A 19,252-nucleotide genomic window follows, 5' to 3' on the forward strand; every position below is an offset into this window, starting at 1 on the left:
AATAATATTATTCAGTGCTAAAAAGAAATGAACTATCAAGACATGCAAAAGACATGGAGGAAACTTAAGTGCATATTACTAGGTGAAAGAAGCCAATCTGAAAAGGATGCGTAATGTATGATTTCAATTATAAGATATTCTGGAAAAGGCAAAACTAAGGAGACAGTAAAAAGATCACTGATTACCAGGGGTTGGGGTGTGGAGGAATGAATTGGCAGAGCACAGGATTTTTAAGGCAGTGAAACTATCCTATATGATACTACAGTGGTAGATAAATGTCATTGTACATTTGTTAACACCCATAGAACATACAACACAAAGAGTGAACTCTAATGTGAACTATGGACTTTGGGTGATGGTGTGTGAATGTAGGTTCATCAATTATACAAAAAAAAAAAGGTACCACTCTGGGCAGGATGTTCATAGTTGGGGAAGTTGTGCATGTGTGGGAACAGGGAGTATATGAGAATTCTCTGTACTTTCTGCTCAACTTTGCTGTGAAACTAAAACTGCTCTTAAAAATAAAGTTTATTAATTAAAAAAAAAAAACTTGCTGCTGGTTAGTGACTCTCAACTATAATATTTATCATTTCCCCCAAATTCAAAAATGTTATAGGTATAAATATTAATTATTTATCTCATTAACATAAATGCTTATTTTTACTCTCAAAAGCAAAATAAGAATGATTAAAAAGTATCAAAGAGATAAGAGAACATGATAAAATGTGTGAGAGATAAGAGAACAATTGTTTCATTAAAACAATTACTTAGCTTCACCTTTACCCTAAATTTTAGCTTAATTTTCAACCAAAATTTAAGGAATATCAGATAGAAAGGCTCAGAGATGTAATTAAAACCAGGACATTTATTATAAATCAACAGTTTTGCCATTCACAATTGAAAACAGCAGTGTGGTAAAACAGACCACTGAACCTGAACTTCAGAACACCTGATCTGCCACTTGTTAACAATATGTGGGCAAGTAACCTAACCTCTGAAGTTTGTTTTCGCATCCGTAAAACTTCCTAGGAGTTTTGTTAAGATTAAATGAAAACACATGAAAATGCTGGTACCCATAAAAGGTAAAAAATGTAACATCAACTGAAAATTCTGAATCAGATTAAATTTCTCTTATCATCAAAGTTAAGATACATTTTCCTCAGTCTTGGGAATTTTTATTCCTAATATAAAATAAATTGTCACATGTCTTATAAACTTTATACTTATAGCTGAATATTTCTTCAGTCATCACTGTCACTTCCTGATTCACTCAGCTGCAAATCATTTCCTAAAATAAAAGAAGGAAAACTGTAGTAATTGAATATTTAATAATTTAATATTTAATATTTTTGGATAACATAGATGTTTTACAAAATATAACCCCAAGGTGATCCTGTTTAGCCATCATTATGTCTTTAAATTATAGGATAAGCAATCTGATTATTAGTCACATCAGTAGCAACTCAAAGAATTACTATTACCTGTAAAGAAAAAATAAACCACCAATCTTCAGCACAGTTTTAGTGTCACTTGGCATCTATTGATATTTTAGTCTTCTTTCACATATCAACATCACCCTTCTTTTATACCACTGATTTAATTACATCAGGAAATGAGGAGAAAATGTGGTTCAGAAGATCAGACTATTTTGAAGAGTGAAAAAACGTATAATTTTTTACTTCAAATTCAGTCAAAGTCATTAAGTAGTATATGTTAAAGAGTACCTCATCATTGATTCTTTTGTAATTCATCCATGTTCTTACAGTCATGGAACTTACATTCCAGTGGGGGAGACAGACAATAAACAAATATATAATGTAATATTTATCCTAAGTAGGGATAAATATTACATTATTTAGATAGGTCTGGGGAGATTGGTGAGAGATGCTATTTTAAATAGGGTAGTTAGGAATGCCTCCTCAAGGTGGGACATTAGAACAGAGATCCAAATGTAGAGAGAGAGTAATGAAAATACAGAGGTGGGGGAAAATGTCCAGGCTCAGGAAAAAGCAAATACAAATGCCCCAAGGCAGAAGCATGCTTCTTGTGTTCTCTGACAGCAAAAACACCCCTGTGGCTGGAGTGGAATGAATGAGGAAGAGAATGTAGGGAAATAGGTCAGAAAGATATCCAGAAGGCCATGGTGTGTAGATCATGGAAAAAACTTTAGATTTTGTTTGAAATGTAATGGGAATTCAATTCACTGGAAAATTTTAAACAGGCAACTGACTTGAACACTATTGTATATCAGTGAATAGACTATAATGGTGTGGAGGAAACATGGAATCAGGGAGAACAGTTATGAAGTCTATGCAGTTTCTCATGTCAGATATATCAGCTTTGAGAAAGACAAATACTGTATGACTTCACTTATATGTGGAATCTAAAAAACAAAACAAATGAACATATAAAAAGGAACAGAGTGACAAATACAGGGAACAAACAGGTGCCAGAGGGGAGGTGGATAGGGTGAGGAGAGAAATAGATGAGGTACAAACTTTCAGTTATAAAATAGTGACAAGTACGAAATGTACATTGTGGGGAGTATAGTCAGTAACTATGTAGTATCTTTGTATGGTGACAGATGGCAACTAGACTTATGGTAATTGCTTTGAAATGTACAGAAATATCAAATCACTATGCTGTGTACCAAGAACTAACATAGTGTTGTAGGTCAATTATACTTCAAAAACAAACTCAGAGAAAAAGATCAGATCTGTGGCTACCATGAGTGGGGGGTTGGGGGGAGGGGAAATTAGATAAAAGGCAGTCAAAAGGTACAAACTTCCAGCTATAAGATAAATACTAGGGATGTAATATATAACATGATAAAAATAGTTAACACTGTTGTATGTTATATATGAAAGTTGTTAAGAGAGTAAATCCTAAGAGTTCTTGTTGCAAGGAAAAAAATTTTTTCCTATTTCTTTAATGTTTTATGTATATGAGATGATGGATAGTCACTAAACCTATAGTGGTAATCATTTCAGGATGTATGTAGTTAAACAGTTGTACACTTTAAAATTATACAGTGCTGTATGTTAATTATATCTCAATAAAACTGGGGAAAAAAGAAGTAATATTGGCTTAGACTCAGGTGGTTCAGGTGAAGGTGGTGCTAAGTGGTCAGATTTATAATTTGCTTTGAAGATAGAGCTTACAGGACTATCAACAGTACTGGACTTAGTGCATGAGAGAAAGAGAAAAGTGAAGGATGACCCCCAAGATTTCTGGTCTAAACAACTGGGTAAATGGTGGTATCATTTACTGAGATGAGAAAAGCCAGAGGAACAAGACTGTGTAAAAAAAAATCACAAGTTCAATTTTTAACAAGGTACATTTGAAATACCTAGTAAATATTCAAGTATATATGGTATAGGCAATTGGATATACAAGTCTGAAGCTCAGGGTAGAGGCTACAGCCGCAAAAGATTTGGGAGGCATTGATTACAGGGGGTTTATTTGAAGCTATAGGATTGGATAAATCTTTTGGGTGGTAAATTACAATGGTTAACAAACTCTTGTATTTTTAAACTACTCCACAATCAACAAAAGCTGGCATATTTTGAAGTTAATATCCAATTTAAGATGAGTACTTTTTAGGCCATATATAAGCTGCTGTAAGATAACTCAGTCCACTGCATGAACTCCAGAACTAATTACGTCACTTGATAAAGAAACCTGCTAAAGCTTCATTTGTGCATCTGGTTCACATGACCATTTTCTTATGTTCAAGGCTTAAGTTTCTACTTATTATACAACTATTGTATGGCATAAGAATGTTTATCTTGATGTGATGCCTGTAAAATGAGTTTCTCAAGTGATACAAACCCAAATGTCCTGAGTTCCGTTTTTCTTAATAGACTTCATACTACGGAGGTTATAAGCACAGCATTACCATGCTGTTGGTTGAAATGTTCAGTTTTGAAGATATGAGATTAGCCTTTGAATATGAGATGCTTAGTAAAGGAAATATGTTTTCAATCAAAATGGTAATTATGACTTGGAAAAAAGAGTATACCCATAGCAAATGCATTCAGATACCTAAACCAATGTTTCTCAATGAGAGCAATACTGCCCCCTAGGAGATGTTATAGAAATGTACGTGAGGGGTTGCTTGTCCCAGGGATTTGCAGATTGCTAGTGGCATTTAGTGAACAGGGAACTTAGGAATCTTAAATGTCTTGTAATGCAAGGACCAGTCGTAAACAATAAAGAACTCTTCTACATTCTGTACAACTTTTGAAAGTCCAGTGGGATACTCATGTACTTGAGAGATCTGTTTATAATTTTAAGGTCAGAACTAATTGCATTTTTATAAACTAAAAGTATCCTTTTGCACAGATATAAAATTCTCTGAAATTTACAAGGATGCAACTATCATGTAAACTGAAAGAAGACTTTACTTTTATTTTGAGACCTTTACAAAGATTTTTTTCAATTGTTTCTGAAAACACAGTGATATCTATGTTGCTCATTGGCTTTGGGTCAGCAATACAGCACCTCAAAACTTATCTGTGTACGCAGTTCTATGAATATGTATGTATATACCTTTCCAGTCCTTATTTTAACAAGATAAATAAAAAGAAAAATTATTGACATATGAGTTGAATATTGCCTTGCTTCCCTTAATTCCAAATATATTCATTAAAAGTAAGTGCAAACATATGGCACTTTGTTATGTTGTCTCACCAGGCCTGAACATTTACAAAGTAGAATATATATTACTTTATTATAAACTATTTTCATTTTGTCTTAATAGTACATTAATTATTTTCAAAGATGTATGTACCTAGATGATTTTAAGCTATAAAATTCATTTCAGAATAGTAAAGGGGACTTAAATATATGTTATAAAAGAGGGTGTTGAGTCTGCTAAGGTTGAAAATGGGATGACTGCAGTAACAATAAAAAAGGGTTTATTTCCTCTTAGGAAACTTAAAGTTTGGATAAAATATATCAAGCAAAGAAATTCACTATTTTTTTAAAAGAAATTCCAAGTGGTTACTACTTGTATAACAAGATTGCTGCTGATTTTTCCATATCATTTTTGCATCCAAAATATTTCTAAATTCTTTTACTATTTCTATATTTGTGGATTCCTTTGGATTTTCTATGTAGACAATTACATTGTCTACAAATAAGGATCATTTTATTTCCTGTTTCCGATTCTTATTTTCATTTCTTTTACTTGTTTTACCACATTTTCTAGAACCTTCAGTACAACGTTGAATAGAAATCATAATATTAGTCCTCCTTGTCTTCTTCCTGACTTTAATGGAAATGCTTCTGGAGTCTCTACTAGTATAATGTTGGCAGTAGTTTTGTTCTTTGTGATTAACTTTTATAACGTTAAGGAAATTCCCTTATATTCAATCTTCAGTAAAAGTTTTAAAATTAATAAATACTGACTGTTGTCAAATTCAAATTTGTTGAAATGATCATACGGCTTTATTCCTGTAATCTGTTAATGTGGTAAATTATATTGATATCATTCCAGATATTGAACATTTCCTACATTTCTGTGATGAGCTTTACTTGGTCATGATTTAGCTTGCTTGTTTTAAGTACAGTGGTTATTCAATTTGCTAATATCTTATTTAGTAATTTTATATCCATGTTCTTAAGTGAAATTGGTCTATAATGCTTTTTGTCTTGTTCCTGTTCAGTTTTGATATTGAGATTACTCTAGAATTATAAATGAACTGGGTTGCTTACCCTACTCTTCTATTCTCTGAAACAGTTTGTAGAAGATAAGAATTGTTTGTTCCTTGAAGATCTGCTAAAATTCATCTGTAAAATTATCTTCGATTTTCTAGCATCTTGGGGATATGGAGATAGGATGAAGGAGGAAGAGATGTTAATTGTTAATGGTTTCTTCAGACTTTCCACTTCTTTTTGAGTCAGATTTGGTAAATTATACTTTTTTCCTAGAAAATCATCCATTTTTATGCCAAATTTACTGGGATAAAATTTTTGTAAAGTTTCCATAATTAAAAAAATAAAAACATACCATAATTTTAACCACTTTTTCATTCCTAATACTGTGTTTTACTCTTTTCTTCTTCATCAGCCCTAGTTACAGGTTGGTCTTCTTATAAGTTTTCAAAGAAATAACTTATAGTCTTGTTGATTCTCTAATGTTTCTTTGCTATCTATTATACTAATTTCAATTCTAATCTATAATACTTTTCTTTCCTGCTTTAAGATCTTATTGTTCTTCTAGTTCCTGAAGGTGAAACTTTCACGCATTTATTTTCAATTTTTTTTAAAAAAGAACATTTTGAGGCTACAAATTTACCTCTATCATTTTGGTTGCACCCCAAAATTGTTGAGATATTTCTGACATTGCTTAATTATAAATATTTTATAATTTCATTGTAATTTCCTTTTAACGTGTAAATCACTAGGTATGTGCTCCAAAGTTTCTAAGCATGTGTTTTAAACTATTTTTTGTTATTTATTTATATTCTCATTGTTTTATAGTCATGTGATATGATCAATAAAATATGAATTCTTTTAAATGTGTTATTTCATTTGTCCTAGTAGAAAGTAATTTCCATAAATGGTTTTTATTTATATTCTTAAAAGAATGCCTGCTTCTCATTTTTAGATTGTAAGATTCTACGTATTTACTGTTAGAACGGGCATGTTCAGCCTCCCAAGCAATAGAAATAAAAACAAAAACAAATGGGAGCTAATCAAACTTACAAGCTTTTGCACAGCAAAAGAAACCATAAACAAAACAAAAAGACAACCTACAGAATGGGAGAAAATATTTGCAAATGATGCAACTGACAAGGGCTTAATTTCCAAAATATACAAACAGCTCATACGACTGGCAAGGGCTTAATCTCTAAAACATACAAACAGCTCATACAACTTGACAACAAAAAGACAAATGGGCAGAAGACCTAAAGAGACATTTCTCCAAAGAAGAAATACAAATGGCTAATAGGCACATGAAAAGATGCTCAACACCACTAATTATTAGAGAAATGCAAATCAAAACTACAATGAGGTACCACTTCTCACTGGTCAGAATGGCCATCACTAAAAATCTACAAATAAAAAATGCTGGAGAAGGTGTGGAGAAAAGGGAACCCTTCTACACTGTTGGTGGGAATGTAAGTTGGTATAGCTACTGTGGAAAACAGTATGGAGGTTCATCAGAAAACTAAAAATATAATTACCATATGATCCAGCAATCCCACTCCTGGGCATATATCCAGACAAAACTATAATTCAAAAAGATGCATGCACCCCTGTGTTCATAGCAGCACTAGTCACAATAGCCAAGATATGGAAACAACCTAAATGCCCATCTACAGATGAATGGATAAAGAAGATGTGGTACATATATACATATATACAATGGAATACTACTCAGCCATAGAAAAGAACGAAATAATGCCATTTGCAGCAACATGGAAGCAACTAGAGATTATCATCCTAAGTGAAGTAAGTCAGAAAGAGAAAGACAAATACCATATGATATCACTTATATGTGGAATCTAAAAGATGACACAAATGAACCTATCTATGAAACAGAAACAGAGTCAGGTACAGAGAATAGACTGGTGGCTGCCAAGGGGGAGGGTGGTAGAAGAGGGTTGGATTGGGAGTTTGGGATTAGCAGATGGAAACTGGTATATATAGAATGGGTAAACAACAAGGTCCTACTGTATAGCACAGGGAACTATATTCAATATCCTGTGATAATGGAAAAGAATATGAAAAAGAATGTATATAAATAAATATATATATATAACTGAGTCACTTTGCTGTATAGCAGTAATTAACACAACATTGTAATTCAACTATACTACAATAAAAATAAATTTTAAAAAAGGTATAAAAAAGAAAAAATAAATGTGAACACAGACACACAGAGAAGGAAGACAGAGATCAAGTTTGGAGCACTGTGTCTACAAGCCAAGGAACGCCAAGGATTGCCAGCAACCACCAGAAGCTAGGAGAGTCACAAAACAGATTCTTTTTCAGATCCTCCAGAAGAAATCAACCCTTCTGACACTTTCATTTTAACTCCTGGACTCCAGAACTGTGAGAGAATACATTTCTGTTGTTTTAAATCACCTAGTTCGTGATATTTCCTAGCATCCCTAGAAAAGTATCACAGTGTAGTTCCTTCCATTTGTTTGTGCTCTTGCAAAAAATAAATTGCTTCCTATGACCAATTTTAATTTACATAAATGACACTGTGCTGTGGACCAAAAAAAAAGAAAAAAGATAGAATTTATTATATTAAAAAAAAGGGCATGTTAATTGTGTTGTTCAAAGATTTTATACCCTTACTAAATTCTGTATCCTTGATTACAGATACATTAAAGCTACCATTACAATAGACTTGTCAATTTCCCCTACTTCTGTCAATTTTTGTTTTATATATACAAATACACATATGTAACTACATTTTTAAATATGTAGTTACATACATTGTGAAGGTATATTATTATGGGCATACAAATTCATTACTGTTTATCCTCCTAGTATTTGTCATTATTTGGCCATTCAAGAAATCAGATGCTATAATTTCACTTCTCAAGTTATAAATAATAGCACTAAATACATAAATAACTGGACGTTCAAAAGACCTTTCCTAGTCCCTAATTAACACATAGTTTTACACTACCATAACGACAACCACAGTTTTACTCTACCACCCATGCTTGGCTCCTCCCTTATTTACTTCTGTTATTAAGTTAGAGCAAGTCGGTCTTTCCTAGATATTTACTTTACCGTTAAAATTAACACAGTGAGATTAGTTTTAAATATACAGAAAGTCCCATTCTCCCCCAGAGAGTATCAACCTGCATGCCTTTATCAAAAAGAATTTACTGAGCATCTACTACGTATCAGGTACTGTGCCAGGTGCTAGTATTCAGTGATAAGCAAAATAAGCAAGATCACTGCCCTCCTGGAGCTTATACTTTAGAAGAGAACAAATCAAATAAATATAAATTTATAAATGATAATTGATATAAAGAAGATATTGCTCTGAAGGTCTATAACAAGGGGGATTTCATCTTTTCATAAAGGTCAAGAAAGGCTTTCTTGATAAAGTATATATAAAACTACAATCTAAAGGAGAAAAAGTTAACTACATGAAAAGAAAGAACTATTTCTAGCTGAATGGACAGTACGGGTATAGTCCCTGAGGTAGGCAAAAGTATTTGAGTATGGTGACAAAAAGAAGGAAAATGTTGCTAGAACAGAAAGGGCAAGACTCTTACGTTAAAATGTTTTGTCTCTATCCTAAAAGAAATTATAAGCTATTGTAAAGTTTAAAGTAGGAGAGACAAATAATACTTGAATTATGAAAAGATCAATATGGCCGCAATGTACTTAGTAGATCAAAAGTGGGTTTGAGTAGATAAGTGGTGAACCAGTTAGAAAGTCATTGCATTGTTAAAGCAAGAAATAATGGTAAGTTTAACTAGAGTGATAGTGGTGGAGATGCAGAAAAGTAGATGACTTTGAGATTAAGAAGGTAATATAAACAGGACTTGGTGAAGGTGAAGGATTGACTATACTGTAAAGAGGGAGAGAAACTCAACCCTAGAATACAATCACTTCTGGTTCGCATAATTAGATGATTCGTGCCTTTCACTAGGAAGAAACATAGTGAAAGATTATAAATTGGTTTTGGACAGGGTGAATTTGAAATGCCTTTTAATAGGAGATGTGTTGGACTTATGTGTCTAGAGCTCAGAGGTATGGGTCAGAGATGCAAATTTACAAGTTATCTATATATAAGTATTGACTGCAACAGAAATATGGAGATTATCTGCGGAAAGAATATAGAATAAAACAAAAAAAGGACCTAGAATTAAGCCTTGCAGAACCCCAGCTCTAATGACTGAGTAAAAGCTTATAAACTAGCAAAGAAGAGACAGAAAAGTACCTAGAAAGGTAGGAGAAAAGCCAATAGGACATTATGTTACAGAGTCAAAAGGAAATGAATAATTCAATAAGAAGGTAATGGTTGAGATGGCAGACAGCAGAAGCAAGAAGAATGACAATTCTGCAGCCTGTAGAACGAAAACCACATTCACAGAAAGATAGACAAAATGAAAAGGAAGAGGACTATGTACCAGATAAAGGAACAAGATAAAACCCCAGAAAAACAACAAAATGAAGTGGAGATAGGCAACCTTCCAGAAAAAGAATTCAGAATAATGATAGTGAAGATGATCCAGGACCCTGGAAAAAGAATGGAGGCAAAGATCAAGAAGATGCAAGAAATGTTTGACAAAGACCTAGAAGAATTAAAGAACAAGCACCTAGAAAAATTAAAGAACAAATAAACAGAGATGAACAATACTATAACTGAAATGAAAAATCCACTAGAAGGAATCAATAGCAGAATAACTGAGGCAGAAGAATGGATAAGTGACCTGGAGGACAAAATGGTGGAATTCACAGCTGCGGAACAAAATAAAGAGAAAAGAATGAAAAGAAATGAACACAGCCTAAGAAACTTCTGGGACAACATTAAATGCAACAACATTCACATTATAGGGGTCCCAGAAGGAGACAAGAGAGAGAAAGGACTCGAGAGAATATCTGAAGAGATTATAGTTGAAAACTTCCCTAACATGGGAAAGGAAATAGCCACCGAAGTCCAGGAAGTGCAGAGAGTCCCAGGCAGGATAAACCCAAGGAGAAATACACCGAGACACAGAGTAATCAAAATGACAAAAATTAAAGACAAAGAAAAATTACTGAAAGCAACAAGGGAAAAACTACAATAACATACAAGGGAACTCCCATAAGGTTAACAGCTGATTTCTCAGCAGAAACTCTACTAGCTAGAAGGGAGTAGCATGATATATTTAAAGTGATGAAAGGAAAGAAACTACAACCAAGATTACTTTACCAGGCAAGGATCTCATTCAGATTTGACACAGAAATCAAAAGGTTTATAGACAAGCAAACACTAACAGAATTCAGCACCACCAAACCAGGTCTACAACAAATGCTAAAGGAACTTTTCTAAGTGGGAAACACAAGAGAAGAAAAGGATGCACAAAAACAAACCCATAACCATGAAGAAACTGGTAATAGGAACATACATATCGATAATTACCTTAAACGTGAATGGATTAAATGCTCCAACCAAAAGACACAGGCTCACTGAATGGATACGAAAACAAGACCTGTATATATGCTGTCTGCAAGAGACCCACTTCAGACCTAGGGACACATACAGACTGAAAGTGAGGGGATGGAAAAAGATATTCCATGCAAATGGAAATCAAGAGAAAGGTGTAGTAGCAATACTCATATCAGATAAAATGGACTTTCAAACAAAGAATGTTACAAGAGACAAGGAAGGACACTACATGATGATCAAGGGATCAATCCAAGAAGAAGATATAACAATTATAAATATATATACACCCAACATAGGAGCACCTCAATACATATGGCAACTGCTAACAGCTATAAAAGAGAAAATCGACAGTAACACAATAATAGTGGGGGACTTTAACACCTCACTTACACCAATGGACAGATCCTCCAGACAGAAAATTAATAAGGAAACACAAGCTTTAAATGACACAATAGACCAGATAGATTTAATTGATATTTATAGGACATTCCATCCAAAACAGCAGATTACACTTTCTTCTCAAGTGCACATGGAACATTCTCCAGGATAGATGACATCTTGGGTCAAAAGACAAGCCTCGGTAAATTTAAGAAAATTGAAATCATAACAAAGCGTCTTTTCTGACCACAACACTATGAGATTAGAAATCAATCACAGGGAAAAAAATGTAAAAAACACAAACTCATGGAGGCTAAACAATACGTTACTAAATAACCAAGAGATCACTGAAGAAATCAAAGAGGAAATCAAGAAATATCTAGAGACAAATAACAATGAAAACACGATGATCCAAAACTTATGGGATGCAGCAAAAGCAGTTCTAAGAGGGAAGTTTACAGCAATACAATCCTACCTCAAGAAACAAGAAAAATCTCAAATAAACAATCTAACCTTACACCTAAAGGAACTAGAGAAAGAAGAACAAATAAAACCCAAAGTTAGTACAAGGAAAGAAATCATAAAGATCAGAGCGGAAATAAATGAAATAGAAACAAAGAAAACAATAGCAAAGATCAATAAAACTAAAAGCTGGTTCTTTGAAAAGATAAACAAAACTGATAAACTTTTAGCCAGACTCATCAAGAAAAAGAGGGAGAGGACTCAAATCAATACAATTAGAAATGAAAAAGAAGAAGTTACAATGGACACCGCAGAAATACAAAGCATCATAAGAGACTACTACAAGCAACTCTATGCGAATAAAATGGACAACCTGGAAGAAATGGACAAATTCTTAGAAAGGTATAACCTTCCTAGACTGAACTAGGAAGAAATAGAAACTATGAACAGACCAATCACAAGTAATGAAATTGAAACTGTGATTAAAAGTCTTCCAACAGGGGCTTCCCTGGTGGTGCAGTGGTTGAGAATCCGCCTGCCAATGCAGGGGACACGGGTTCGAGCCCTGGTCTGGGAGGATCCCACATGCCGCAGAGCAACTGGGCCCGTGAGCCACAACTGCTGAGCCTGCGCGTCTGGAGCCTGTGCTTCGCAACAAGAGAGGCTGCGATAGTGAGAGGCCTGCACACCGCGATGAAGAGTGGCCCCCGCTCGCTGCAACTGGAGAAAGCCCTCGCACAGAAACGAAGACCCAACACAGCCATAAATTAATTAATTAATTAATTAAAAAAAAAAAAAAAAAGTCTTCCAACAAACAAAAGTCCAGGACCAGATGGCTTCACAGGTGAATTCTAGCAAACATTTAGAGAAGAGCTAACACCCATCCTTCTCAAACTCTTCCAAAAAAATTGCAGAGGAAGGAACACTCCCAAATTCATTCTACAAGGCCACCATCACCCTGATACCAAAAACAGACAAAGATATTACAAAAAAAGAAAATTACAGACCAATATCACTGGTGAATATAGACGCAAAAATCCTCAACAAAATACTAGCAAACAGAACCCAACAACACATTAAAAGCATCATACACCATGATCAAGTGTGGTTTATCCCAGGGATGCAAGGATTCTTCAGTATATGCAAATCAACCAATGTGATACACCACATTAACAAATTGAAGAATAAAAACCATATGATCATCACAATAGATGCAGAAAAAGCTTTTGACAAAATTCAACACCCATTTATGATAAAAACTGTCCAGACAGATCATCCAAAATGAAAATAAATAAGGAAACACAAGCTTTAAATGATACATTAAACAAGATGGACTTAATTGATATTTATAGGACATTCCACCCCAAAACAACAGAATACACATTTTTCTCAAGTGCTCATGGAACATTCTCCAGGATAGATTATATCTTGGGTCACAAATCAAGCCTTGGTAAATTTAAGAAAATTGAAATCGTATCAAGTATCTTTTCCGACCACAACGCTATAAGACTAGATATCAATTACAGGAAAAGATCTGTAAAAAATACAAACACATGGAGGCTACACAATACACTACTTAATAACGAAGTGATCACTGAAGAAATCAATGGGGAAATCAAAAAATACCTAGAAACAAATGACAATGGAGACACGATGACCCAAAACCTATGGGATGCAGCAGAAGCAGTTCTAAGAGGGAAGCTTATAGCAATACAATCCTACCTCAAGAAACAAGAAACATCTCGAATAAACAACCTAACCTTGCACCTAAAGCAATTAGAGAAAGAAGAGCAAAAAAACCCCAAAGCTAGCAGAAGGAAAGAAATCATAAAGATCAGATCAGAAATAAATGAAAAAGAAATGAAGGAAACAATAGCAAAAATCAATGAAACTAAAAGCTGGTTCTTCGAGAAGATAAACAAAATTGATAAACCATTAGCCAGACTCATCAAGAGAAAAAGGGAGAAGACTCAAGTCAATAGAATTAGAAATGAAAAAGGAGAAGTAACCACTGACACTGCAGAAATACAAAAGATCATGAGAGATTACTACAAGCAACTCTTTGCCAATAAAATGGACAATCTGGAAGAAATGGACAGATTCTTAGAAATGCACAAACTGCCGAGACTGAACCAGGAAGAAATAGAAAATATGAACAGACCAATCACAAGCACTGAAATTGAAACTGTGATTAAAAATCTTCCAACAAACAAAAGCCCAGGACCAGATGGCTTCACAGGCGAATTCTATCAACATTTAGAGAAGAGCTAACACCTATCCTTCTCAAACTCTTCCAAAATATTGCAGAGGGAGGAACACTCCCAAACTCATTCTACGAGGCCACCATCACCCTGATACCAAAACCAGACAAAGATGTCACAAAGAAAGAAAACTACAGGCCAATATCACTGATGAACACAGATGCAAAAATCCTCAACAAAATACTCGCAAACAGAATCCAACAGCACATTAAAAGGATTATACACCATGATCAAGTGGGGTTTATTCCAGGAATGCAAGGATTCTTCAATATATGCAAATCAATCAACGTGATACATCATATTAACAAATTGAAGGAGAAAAACCATATGATCATCTCAATAGATGCAGAGAAAGCTTTCGACAAAATTCAACACCCACTTATGATAAAAGCCCTGCAGAAAGTAGGCATAGAGGGAACTTTCCTCAATGTAATAAAGGCCATATATGACAAACCCACAGCCAACATTGTCCTCAATGGTGAAAAACTGAAACTTTTGAACACAAAACTGAAAGTTTGAACACAAAAGGAACACAAATTGGAAAAGAAGAAGTAAAGCTGTCACTGTTTGCAGATGACATGATACTATACACAGAGAATCCTAAAGATGCCACCAGAAAACTACTAGAACTAATCAATGAATTTGGTAAAGTTGCAGGATACAAAATTAATGTACAGAAATCTCTTGCATTCCTATACACTAATGATGAAAAATGTGAAAGAGAAATTAAGGAAACACTCCCATTTACCACTGCAACAAAAAGAATAAAATACCTAGGAATAAACCTACCTAGGGAAGTAAAAGACCTGTACTCAGAAAACTATAAGACACTGATGAAAGCAATCAAAGATGACACAAACAGATGGAGAGATATACCATGTTCTTGGATTGGAAGAATCAGTATTATGAAAATGACTATACTACCCAAAGCAATCTACAGATTCAGTGCAATCCCTATCAAATTACCAGTGGCATTCTTTACAGAACTAGAACAAAAAATCTTAAAATTTGTATGGAGACACAAAAGACCCCGAATAGCCAAAGCAGTCTTGAGGGAAAAAAACGGAGCTGGAGGAATCAGACTCCCTGACTTCAGACTATACTACAAAGCTACAGTAATCAATACAATATGGTACTGGCACAAAAACAGGAAGATAGATCAATGGAACAGGATAGAAAGCCCGGAGATAAACCCATGCACCTATGGTCAACTAATCTATGACAAAGGAGGCAAGGATATACAATAGAGAAAAGACAGCCTCTTCAATAAGTGGTGCTGGGAAAACTGGGCAGCTGCATGTAAAAGAATGAAATTAGAACACTCCCTAACACCATACACAAAAATAAACTCAAAATGGATTAAAGACCTAAATGTAAGACCAGACACTATAAAACTCTTAGAGGAAAACATAGGCAGAACACTCTTTGATATAAATCACAGCAAGACCTTTTTTGACCCACCTCCTAGAGTAATGGAAAGAAAAACAAAAATAAACACATGGGACCTAATGAAACTTAAAAGCTTTTGCACAGCAAAGGAAACTATAAAGAAAACGCAAAGACAACCCTCAGAATGGGAGAAAATATTTGCAAACGAATCAACGGACAAAGGATTAATCTCCAAAATATATAAACAGTTCATGCAGCTCAATATTAGAATAACAAACAACCCAATCCAAAAATGTGCAGAAGACCTAAATAGACATTTCTCCAAAGAAGACATATAGATGGCCAAGAGGCACATGAAAAGCTGCTCAACATCACTAACTATCAGATAAATGCAAATCAAAACTACAATGAGATATCACCTGACACTGGTTAGAATGGGCATCATCAGAAAATCTACAAACAGCAAATGCTGGAGAGGGTGCGGAGAAAAGGGAACCCTCTTGCACTGTTGGTGGGAATGTAAATTGATACAGCCACTAGGGAGAACAGTATGGAGGTTCCTTAAAAAACTAAAAATAGAATTACCATATGACCCAGCAATCCCACTACTGGGCATATTCCCAGAGAAAACCATAATTCAAAATGACATATGCACCCCAATGTTCATTGCAGCACTATTTACAATAGCCAGGTCATGGAAGCAACCTAAATGCCCACTGACAGACGAATGGATAAAGAAGATGTGGCACATATATACAATAGAATATTACTCAGCCATAAAAAGGAACGAAATTGGGTCATTTGTAGAGACGTGGATGGAACTAGAGATTGTCATACAGAGTGTAGTAAGTCAGAAAGAGAAAAACAAATATCATATATTAACGCATATATGTGGAATCTAGAAAAATGGTACAGATGAACCAGTTTGCAAGGCAGAAATAGACACAGATTTAGAGAACAAACATATGGACACCAAGGGGAGGAAGTGCTGGGGGGGGTGCTGGTGGGATGAATTGGGAGATTGGGATTGACATATATACACTGATATGTAAAAAATAGGTAACTAACAAGAAAAAAATAAATTTAAAAAAAAGAAGGTAATGGTTAATACTGTCAAATGAATAAAAAAGAAGTCTTTCTCTGTATGCAAGTTTTAGACCATAATCAGTATGGCTCCACTGTGAATTCTTACTTTTCCAATTACTCATGCTTATGTATACTTACTTAAAGTATTCATCAGAAGGCCATTGCTGTCATGATGTTTATTATGACCGGCCACTATCTCAGGAATCCTGCACTGTGGCATGGTAGACACGGTAGGATGTTTTGAGACATAATTCCCTGGATCAGAAGGAGAGGATCTGCACTCTTCATCTTCTGAATCACTAGAACTATCCTCACTGCTTGAAGATGATGAACTTTTGGAATCTGATGAACTATCACAACTACTCATCTGGTCCATTAGACTAGCTTCTGCCTTCAGTTCTGAAAATAAAACAGAAGTTAATAGTTAGCTTAAATAAATATTAACTATAAATATTAAATAAATATAATAAAATTTGAATGTATCAGTTTCTAACAAACTTGAAGGGTAATAAGTAAGACTAAACATACATTTACAGATTTAAAGCATTTTATTTAAAAAGCTCCTCTACTAGTACAAAATGAAAAGTAAAATCCCTCTTACCCCCTCCTCAAGTCCCTTTAATCCTACTCTCCAGGAATAATCACTCCTAACACTTTCTTGTGACCATATATGTTTTAAAATTCTGCTTAGAAACTGGCATTTTAGATTTTGACACCAACTCACCTACTGTTAGAGCCTGAGTGTGGTCTTTGTTACTAACCAACCAAGAGTTAAAAAAAAAAATGTCAGGACTTCCCTGGTGGTGCAGTGGTTAAGAATCCGCCTGCCAATGCAGGGGACACGGGTTCAAGCCCTGGTCCGGGAAGATCCCACATGCCGTGGAGCAACTAAGCCCGTGTGCCACAACTACTAAGCCTGCTCTCTAGATCCTGCAAGTCACAACTACTGAGCCCGCGTACCACAACTACTGAAGTCTGCGCACCGCAACAAGAGAAGCCACCGCAATGAGAAGCCTGTGCACTGCAACGAAGAGTAGCCCCCGACCGCCCCAACTAGAGAAAGCCTGCGCGGAGCAGCAAAGACCCAATGCAGCCAAAATAAATAAATAAATAAATTTATTTTTTTAAAGTCAACTTTTCTGGCAAAAATTGCATCCCTGAACCCAAACCTTTCTTTCCCAGCTCTTCTCTGGCAGTCCTTCTTTCTCCCTGTCCTATGTCTGGACAACATATACACATAGTTCACGGACGCCCCAAAAAATAAAATAAAAAGCTCCTCTGCTATCAAGCTGAGCTATATTCAATGTTGGGATTATGAAAAGTAAAAGACATAGGCAATATCTAAACTTAAATACTATATTTACTTATGCCATTATACTTAATTACCCATGTAACTCAAATAAAATACAAAAAAGAATGTGAACGTTTTAAATTGTAAAAATTGAAATCTGTTTTGTTAGAAACCGTCCTCCAATTCTTTTCTTATTCCCCCAATATATGTAATGCAACACAATACATAGAGATGAATTTTTTCAGTTTTACTGAGGTATAATTGGCAAAAAACTTGCACATATCAAAAGTGTACAACATGATGCTTTGATATACATATACATTGTGAAATGATTACCATAATCAAGTTAATTAACACATAATCTCACATAGTTGCCATTTTGTGTGTGTGTTTGTGTATTGTGTTAGAAACGCTTGTCTTGACTAGCCTGCTGTTGTTGGATACCTCTTTCAATCTGGGGGAAGAATAAGCCTATCTGAGACGCCTTCTGTAACTAAGCTGGAGTCAGGACATGCTGGGCCTGAATTGTCATCTTCTGAAGGGGGAGGTTATAAGATGCCCTGAATAAGCTGTTCTTCTAGTGCTTCCTTGGGTCCCTAACCAGATTACCTTCCTCTTTCCATCTTTCAGAGTTCTCCTTTGATTCTCTTTTGCATTATTTCCAGGGTTTATAGTTTTACTTAGTGGGGAGAAGCAGAAATAGATAAGTCTATGTCATCTTGTTCCACAATACATTTTAAGAGACTGAACTTACACAGAGTATGTTCTCTATCAAAACAAAATAATTTAAAATTTATAAATGGAACCTAGATAATATTCAAGTAGTTGAGAACTAAACACACTTCTAAGATACCCATGGGTCAAATACGAAATCAAAAAGATTTCAGAAAATACTTCTAATTGAATGAAAATAAAAACACAACTTATCAAAATCTGTGGAATACAACTAAAGCACAGCTTGGAGAGAAATTTGAAACATTAAATGATTATACTGGGGGGGAAAAGGAAGTCTCAATTAAATGAATTAAGCTGTACCTTAAGAAGTTAGAGAAAGAAGAGCAAATTAAAACTAAAGTAAGCAGAAGGAAAAAAAATAGCAAAAGCACAAAACAAGAAAGACAACAGAAAAAAAGTGAAAATAAATGAAACATAAATTGACTGCTTGAGATAAATAATGTTGATCAAACTCAACCAGGTTTATCAAGAAAAAAAAGATAGTAGATATAAATTACTAATATCCGGAGTGAA

General features: G+C 34.6%; 1 protein-coding gene across 2 annotated transcripts in view; it reads right to left on the reverse strand.

Moving 5' to 3' along the window:
* EAF2 (ELL associated factor 2) overlaps window positions 1-19,252 on the reverse strand; it is a 63,255-nt gene that overhangs the window by 4,421 nt on the left and 39,582 nt on the right. Inside the window, exons 5-6 of one of the 2 annotated variants that reach the window (XM_036850839.1) lie at window positions 16,852-17,112; window positions 848-1,288 (exon numbers count right to left, since the gene is read on the reverse strand). In XM_036850839.1, coding sequence (XP_036706734.1) covers window positions 1,242-1,288; window positions 16,852-17,112 — 308 coding nt within the window. In that variant the 3' untranslated portion in view covers window positions 848-1,241. Of the gene's footprint in view, window positions 1-847; window positions 1,289-16,851; window positions 17,113-19,252 lie in introns of those variants that run through there. The other variant, XM_036850838.1, reaches the window with a different exon arrangement.

Source organism: Balaenoptera musculus, chromosome 4, assembly GCF_009873245.2.
Source record: "Balaenoptera musculus isolate JJ_BM4_2016_0621 chromosome 4, mBalMus1.pri.v3, whole genome shotgun sequence".
In the NCBI taxonomy this organism is placed as follows: Eukaryota; Metazoa; Chordata; class Mammalia; order Artiodactyla; family Balaenopteridae; genus Balaenoptera; species Balaenoptera musculus.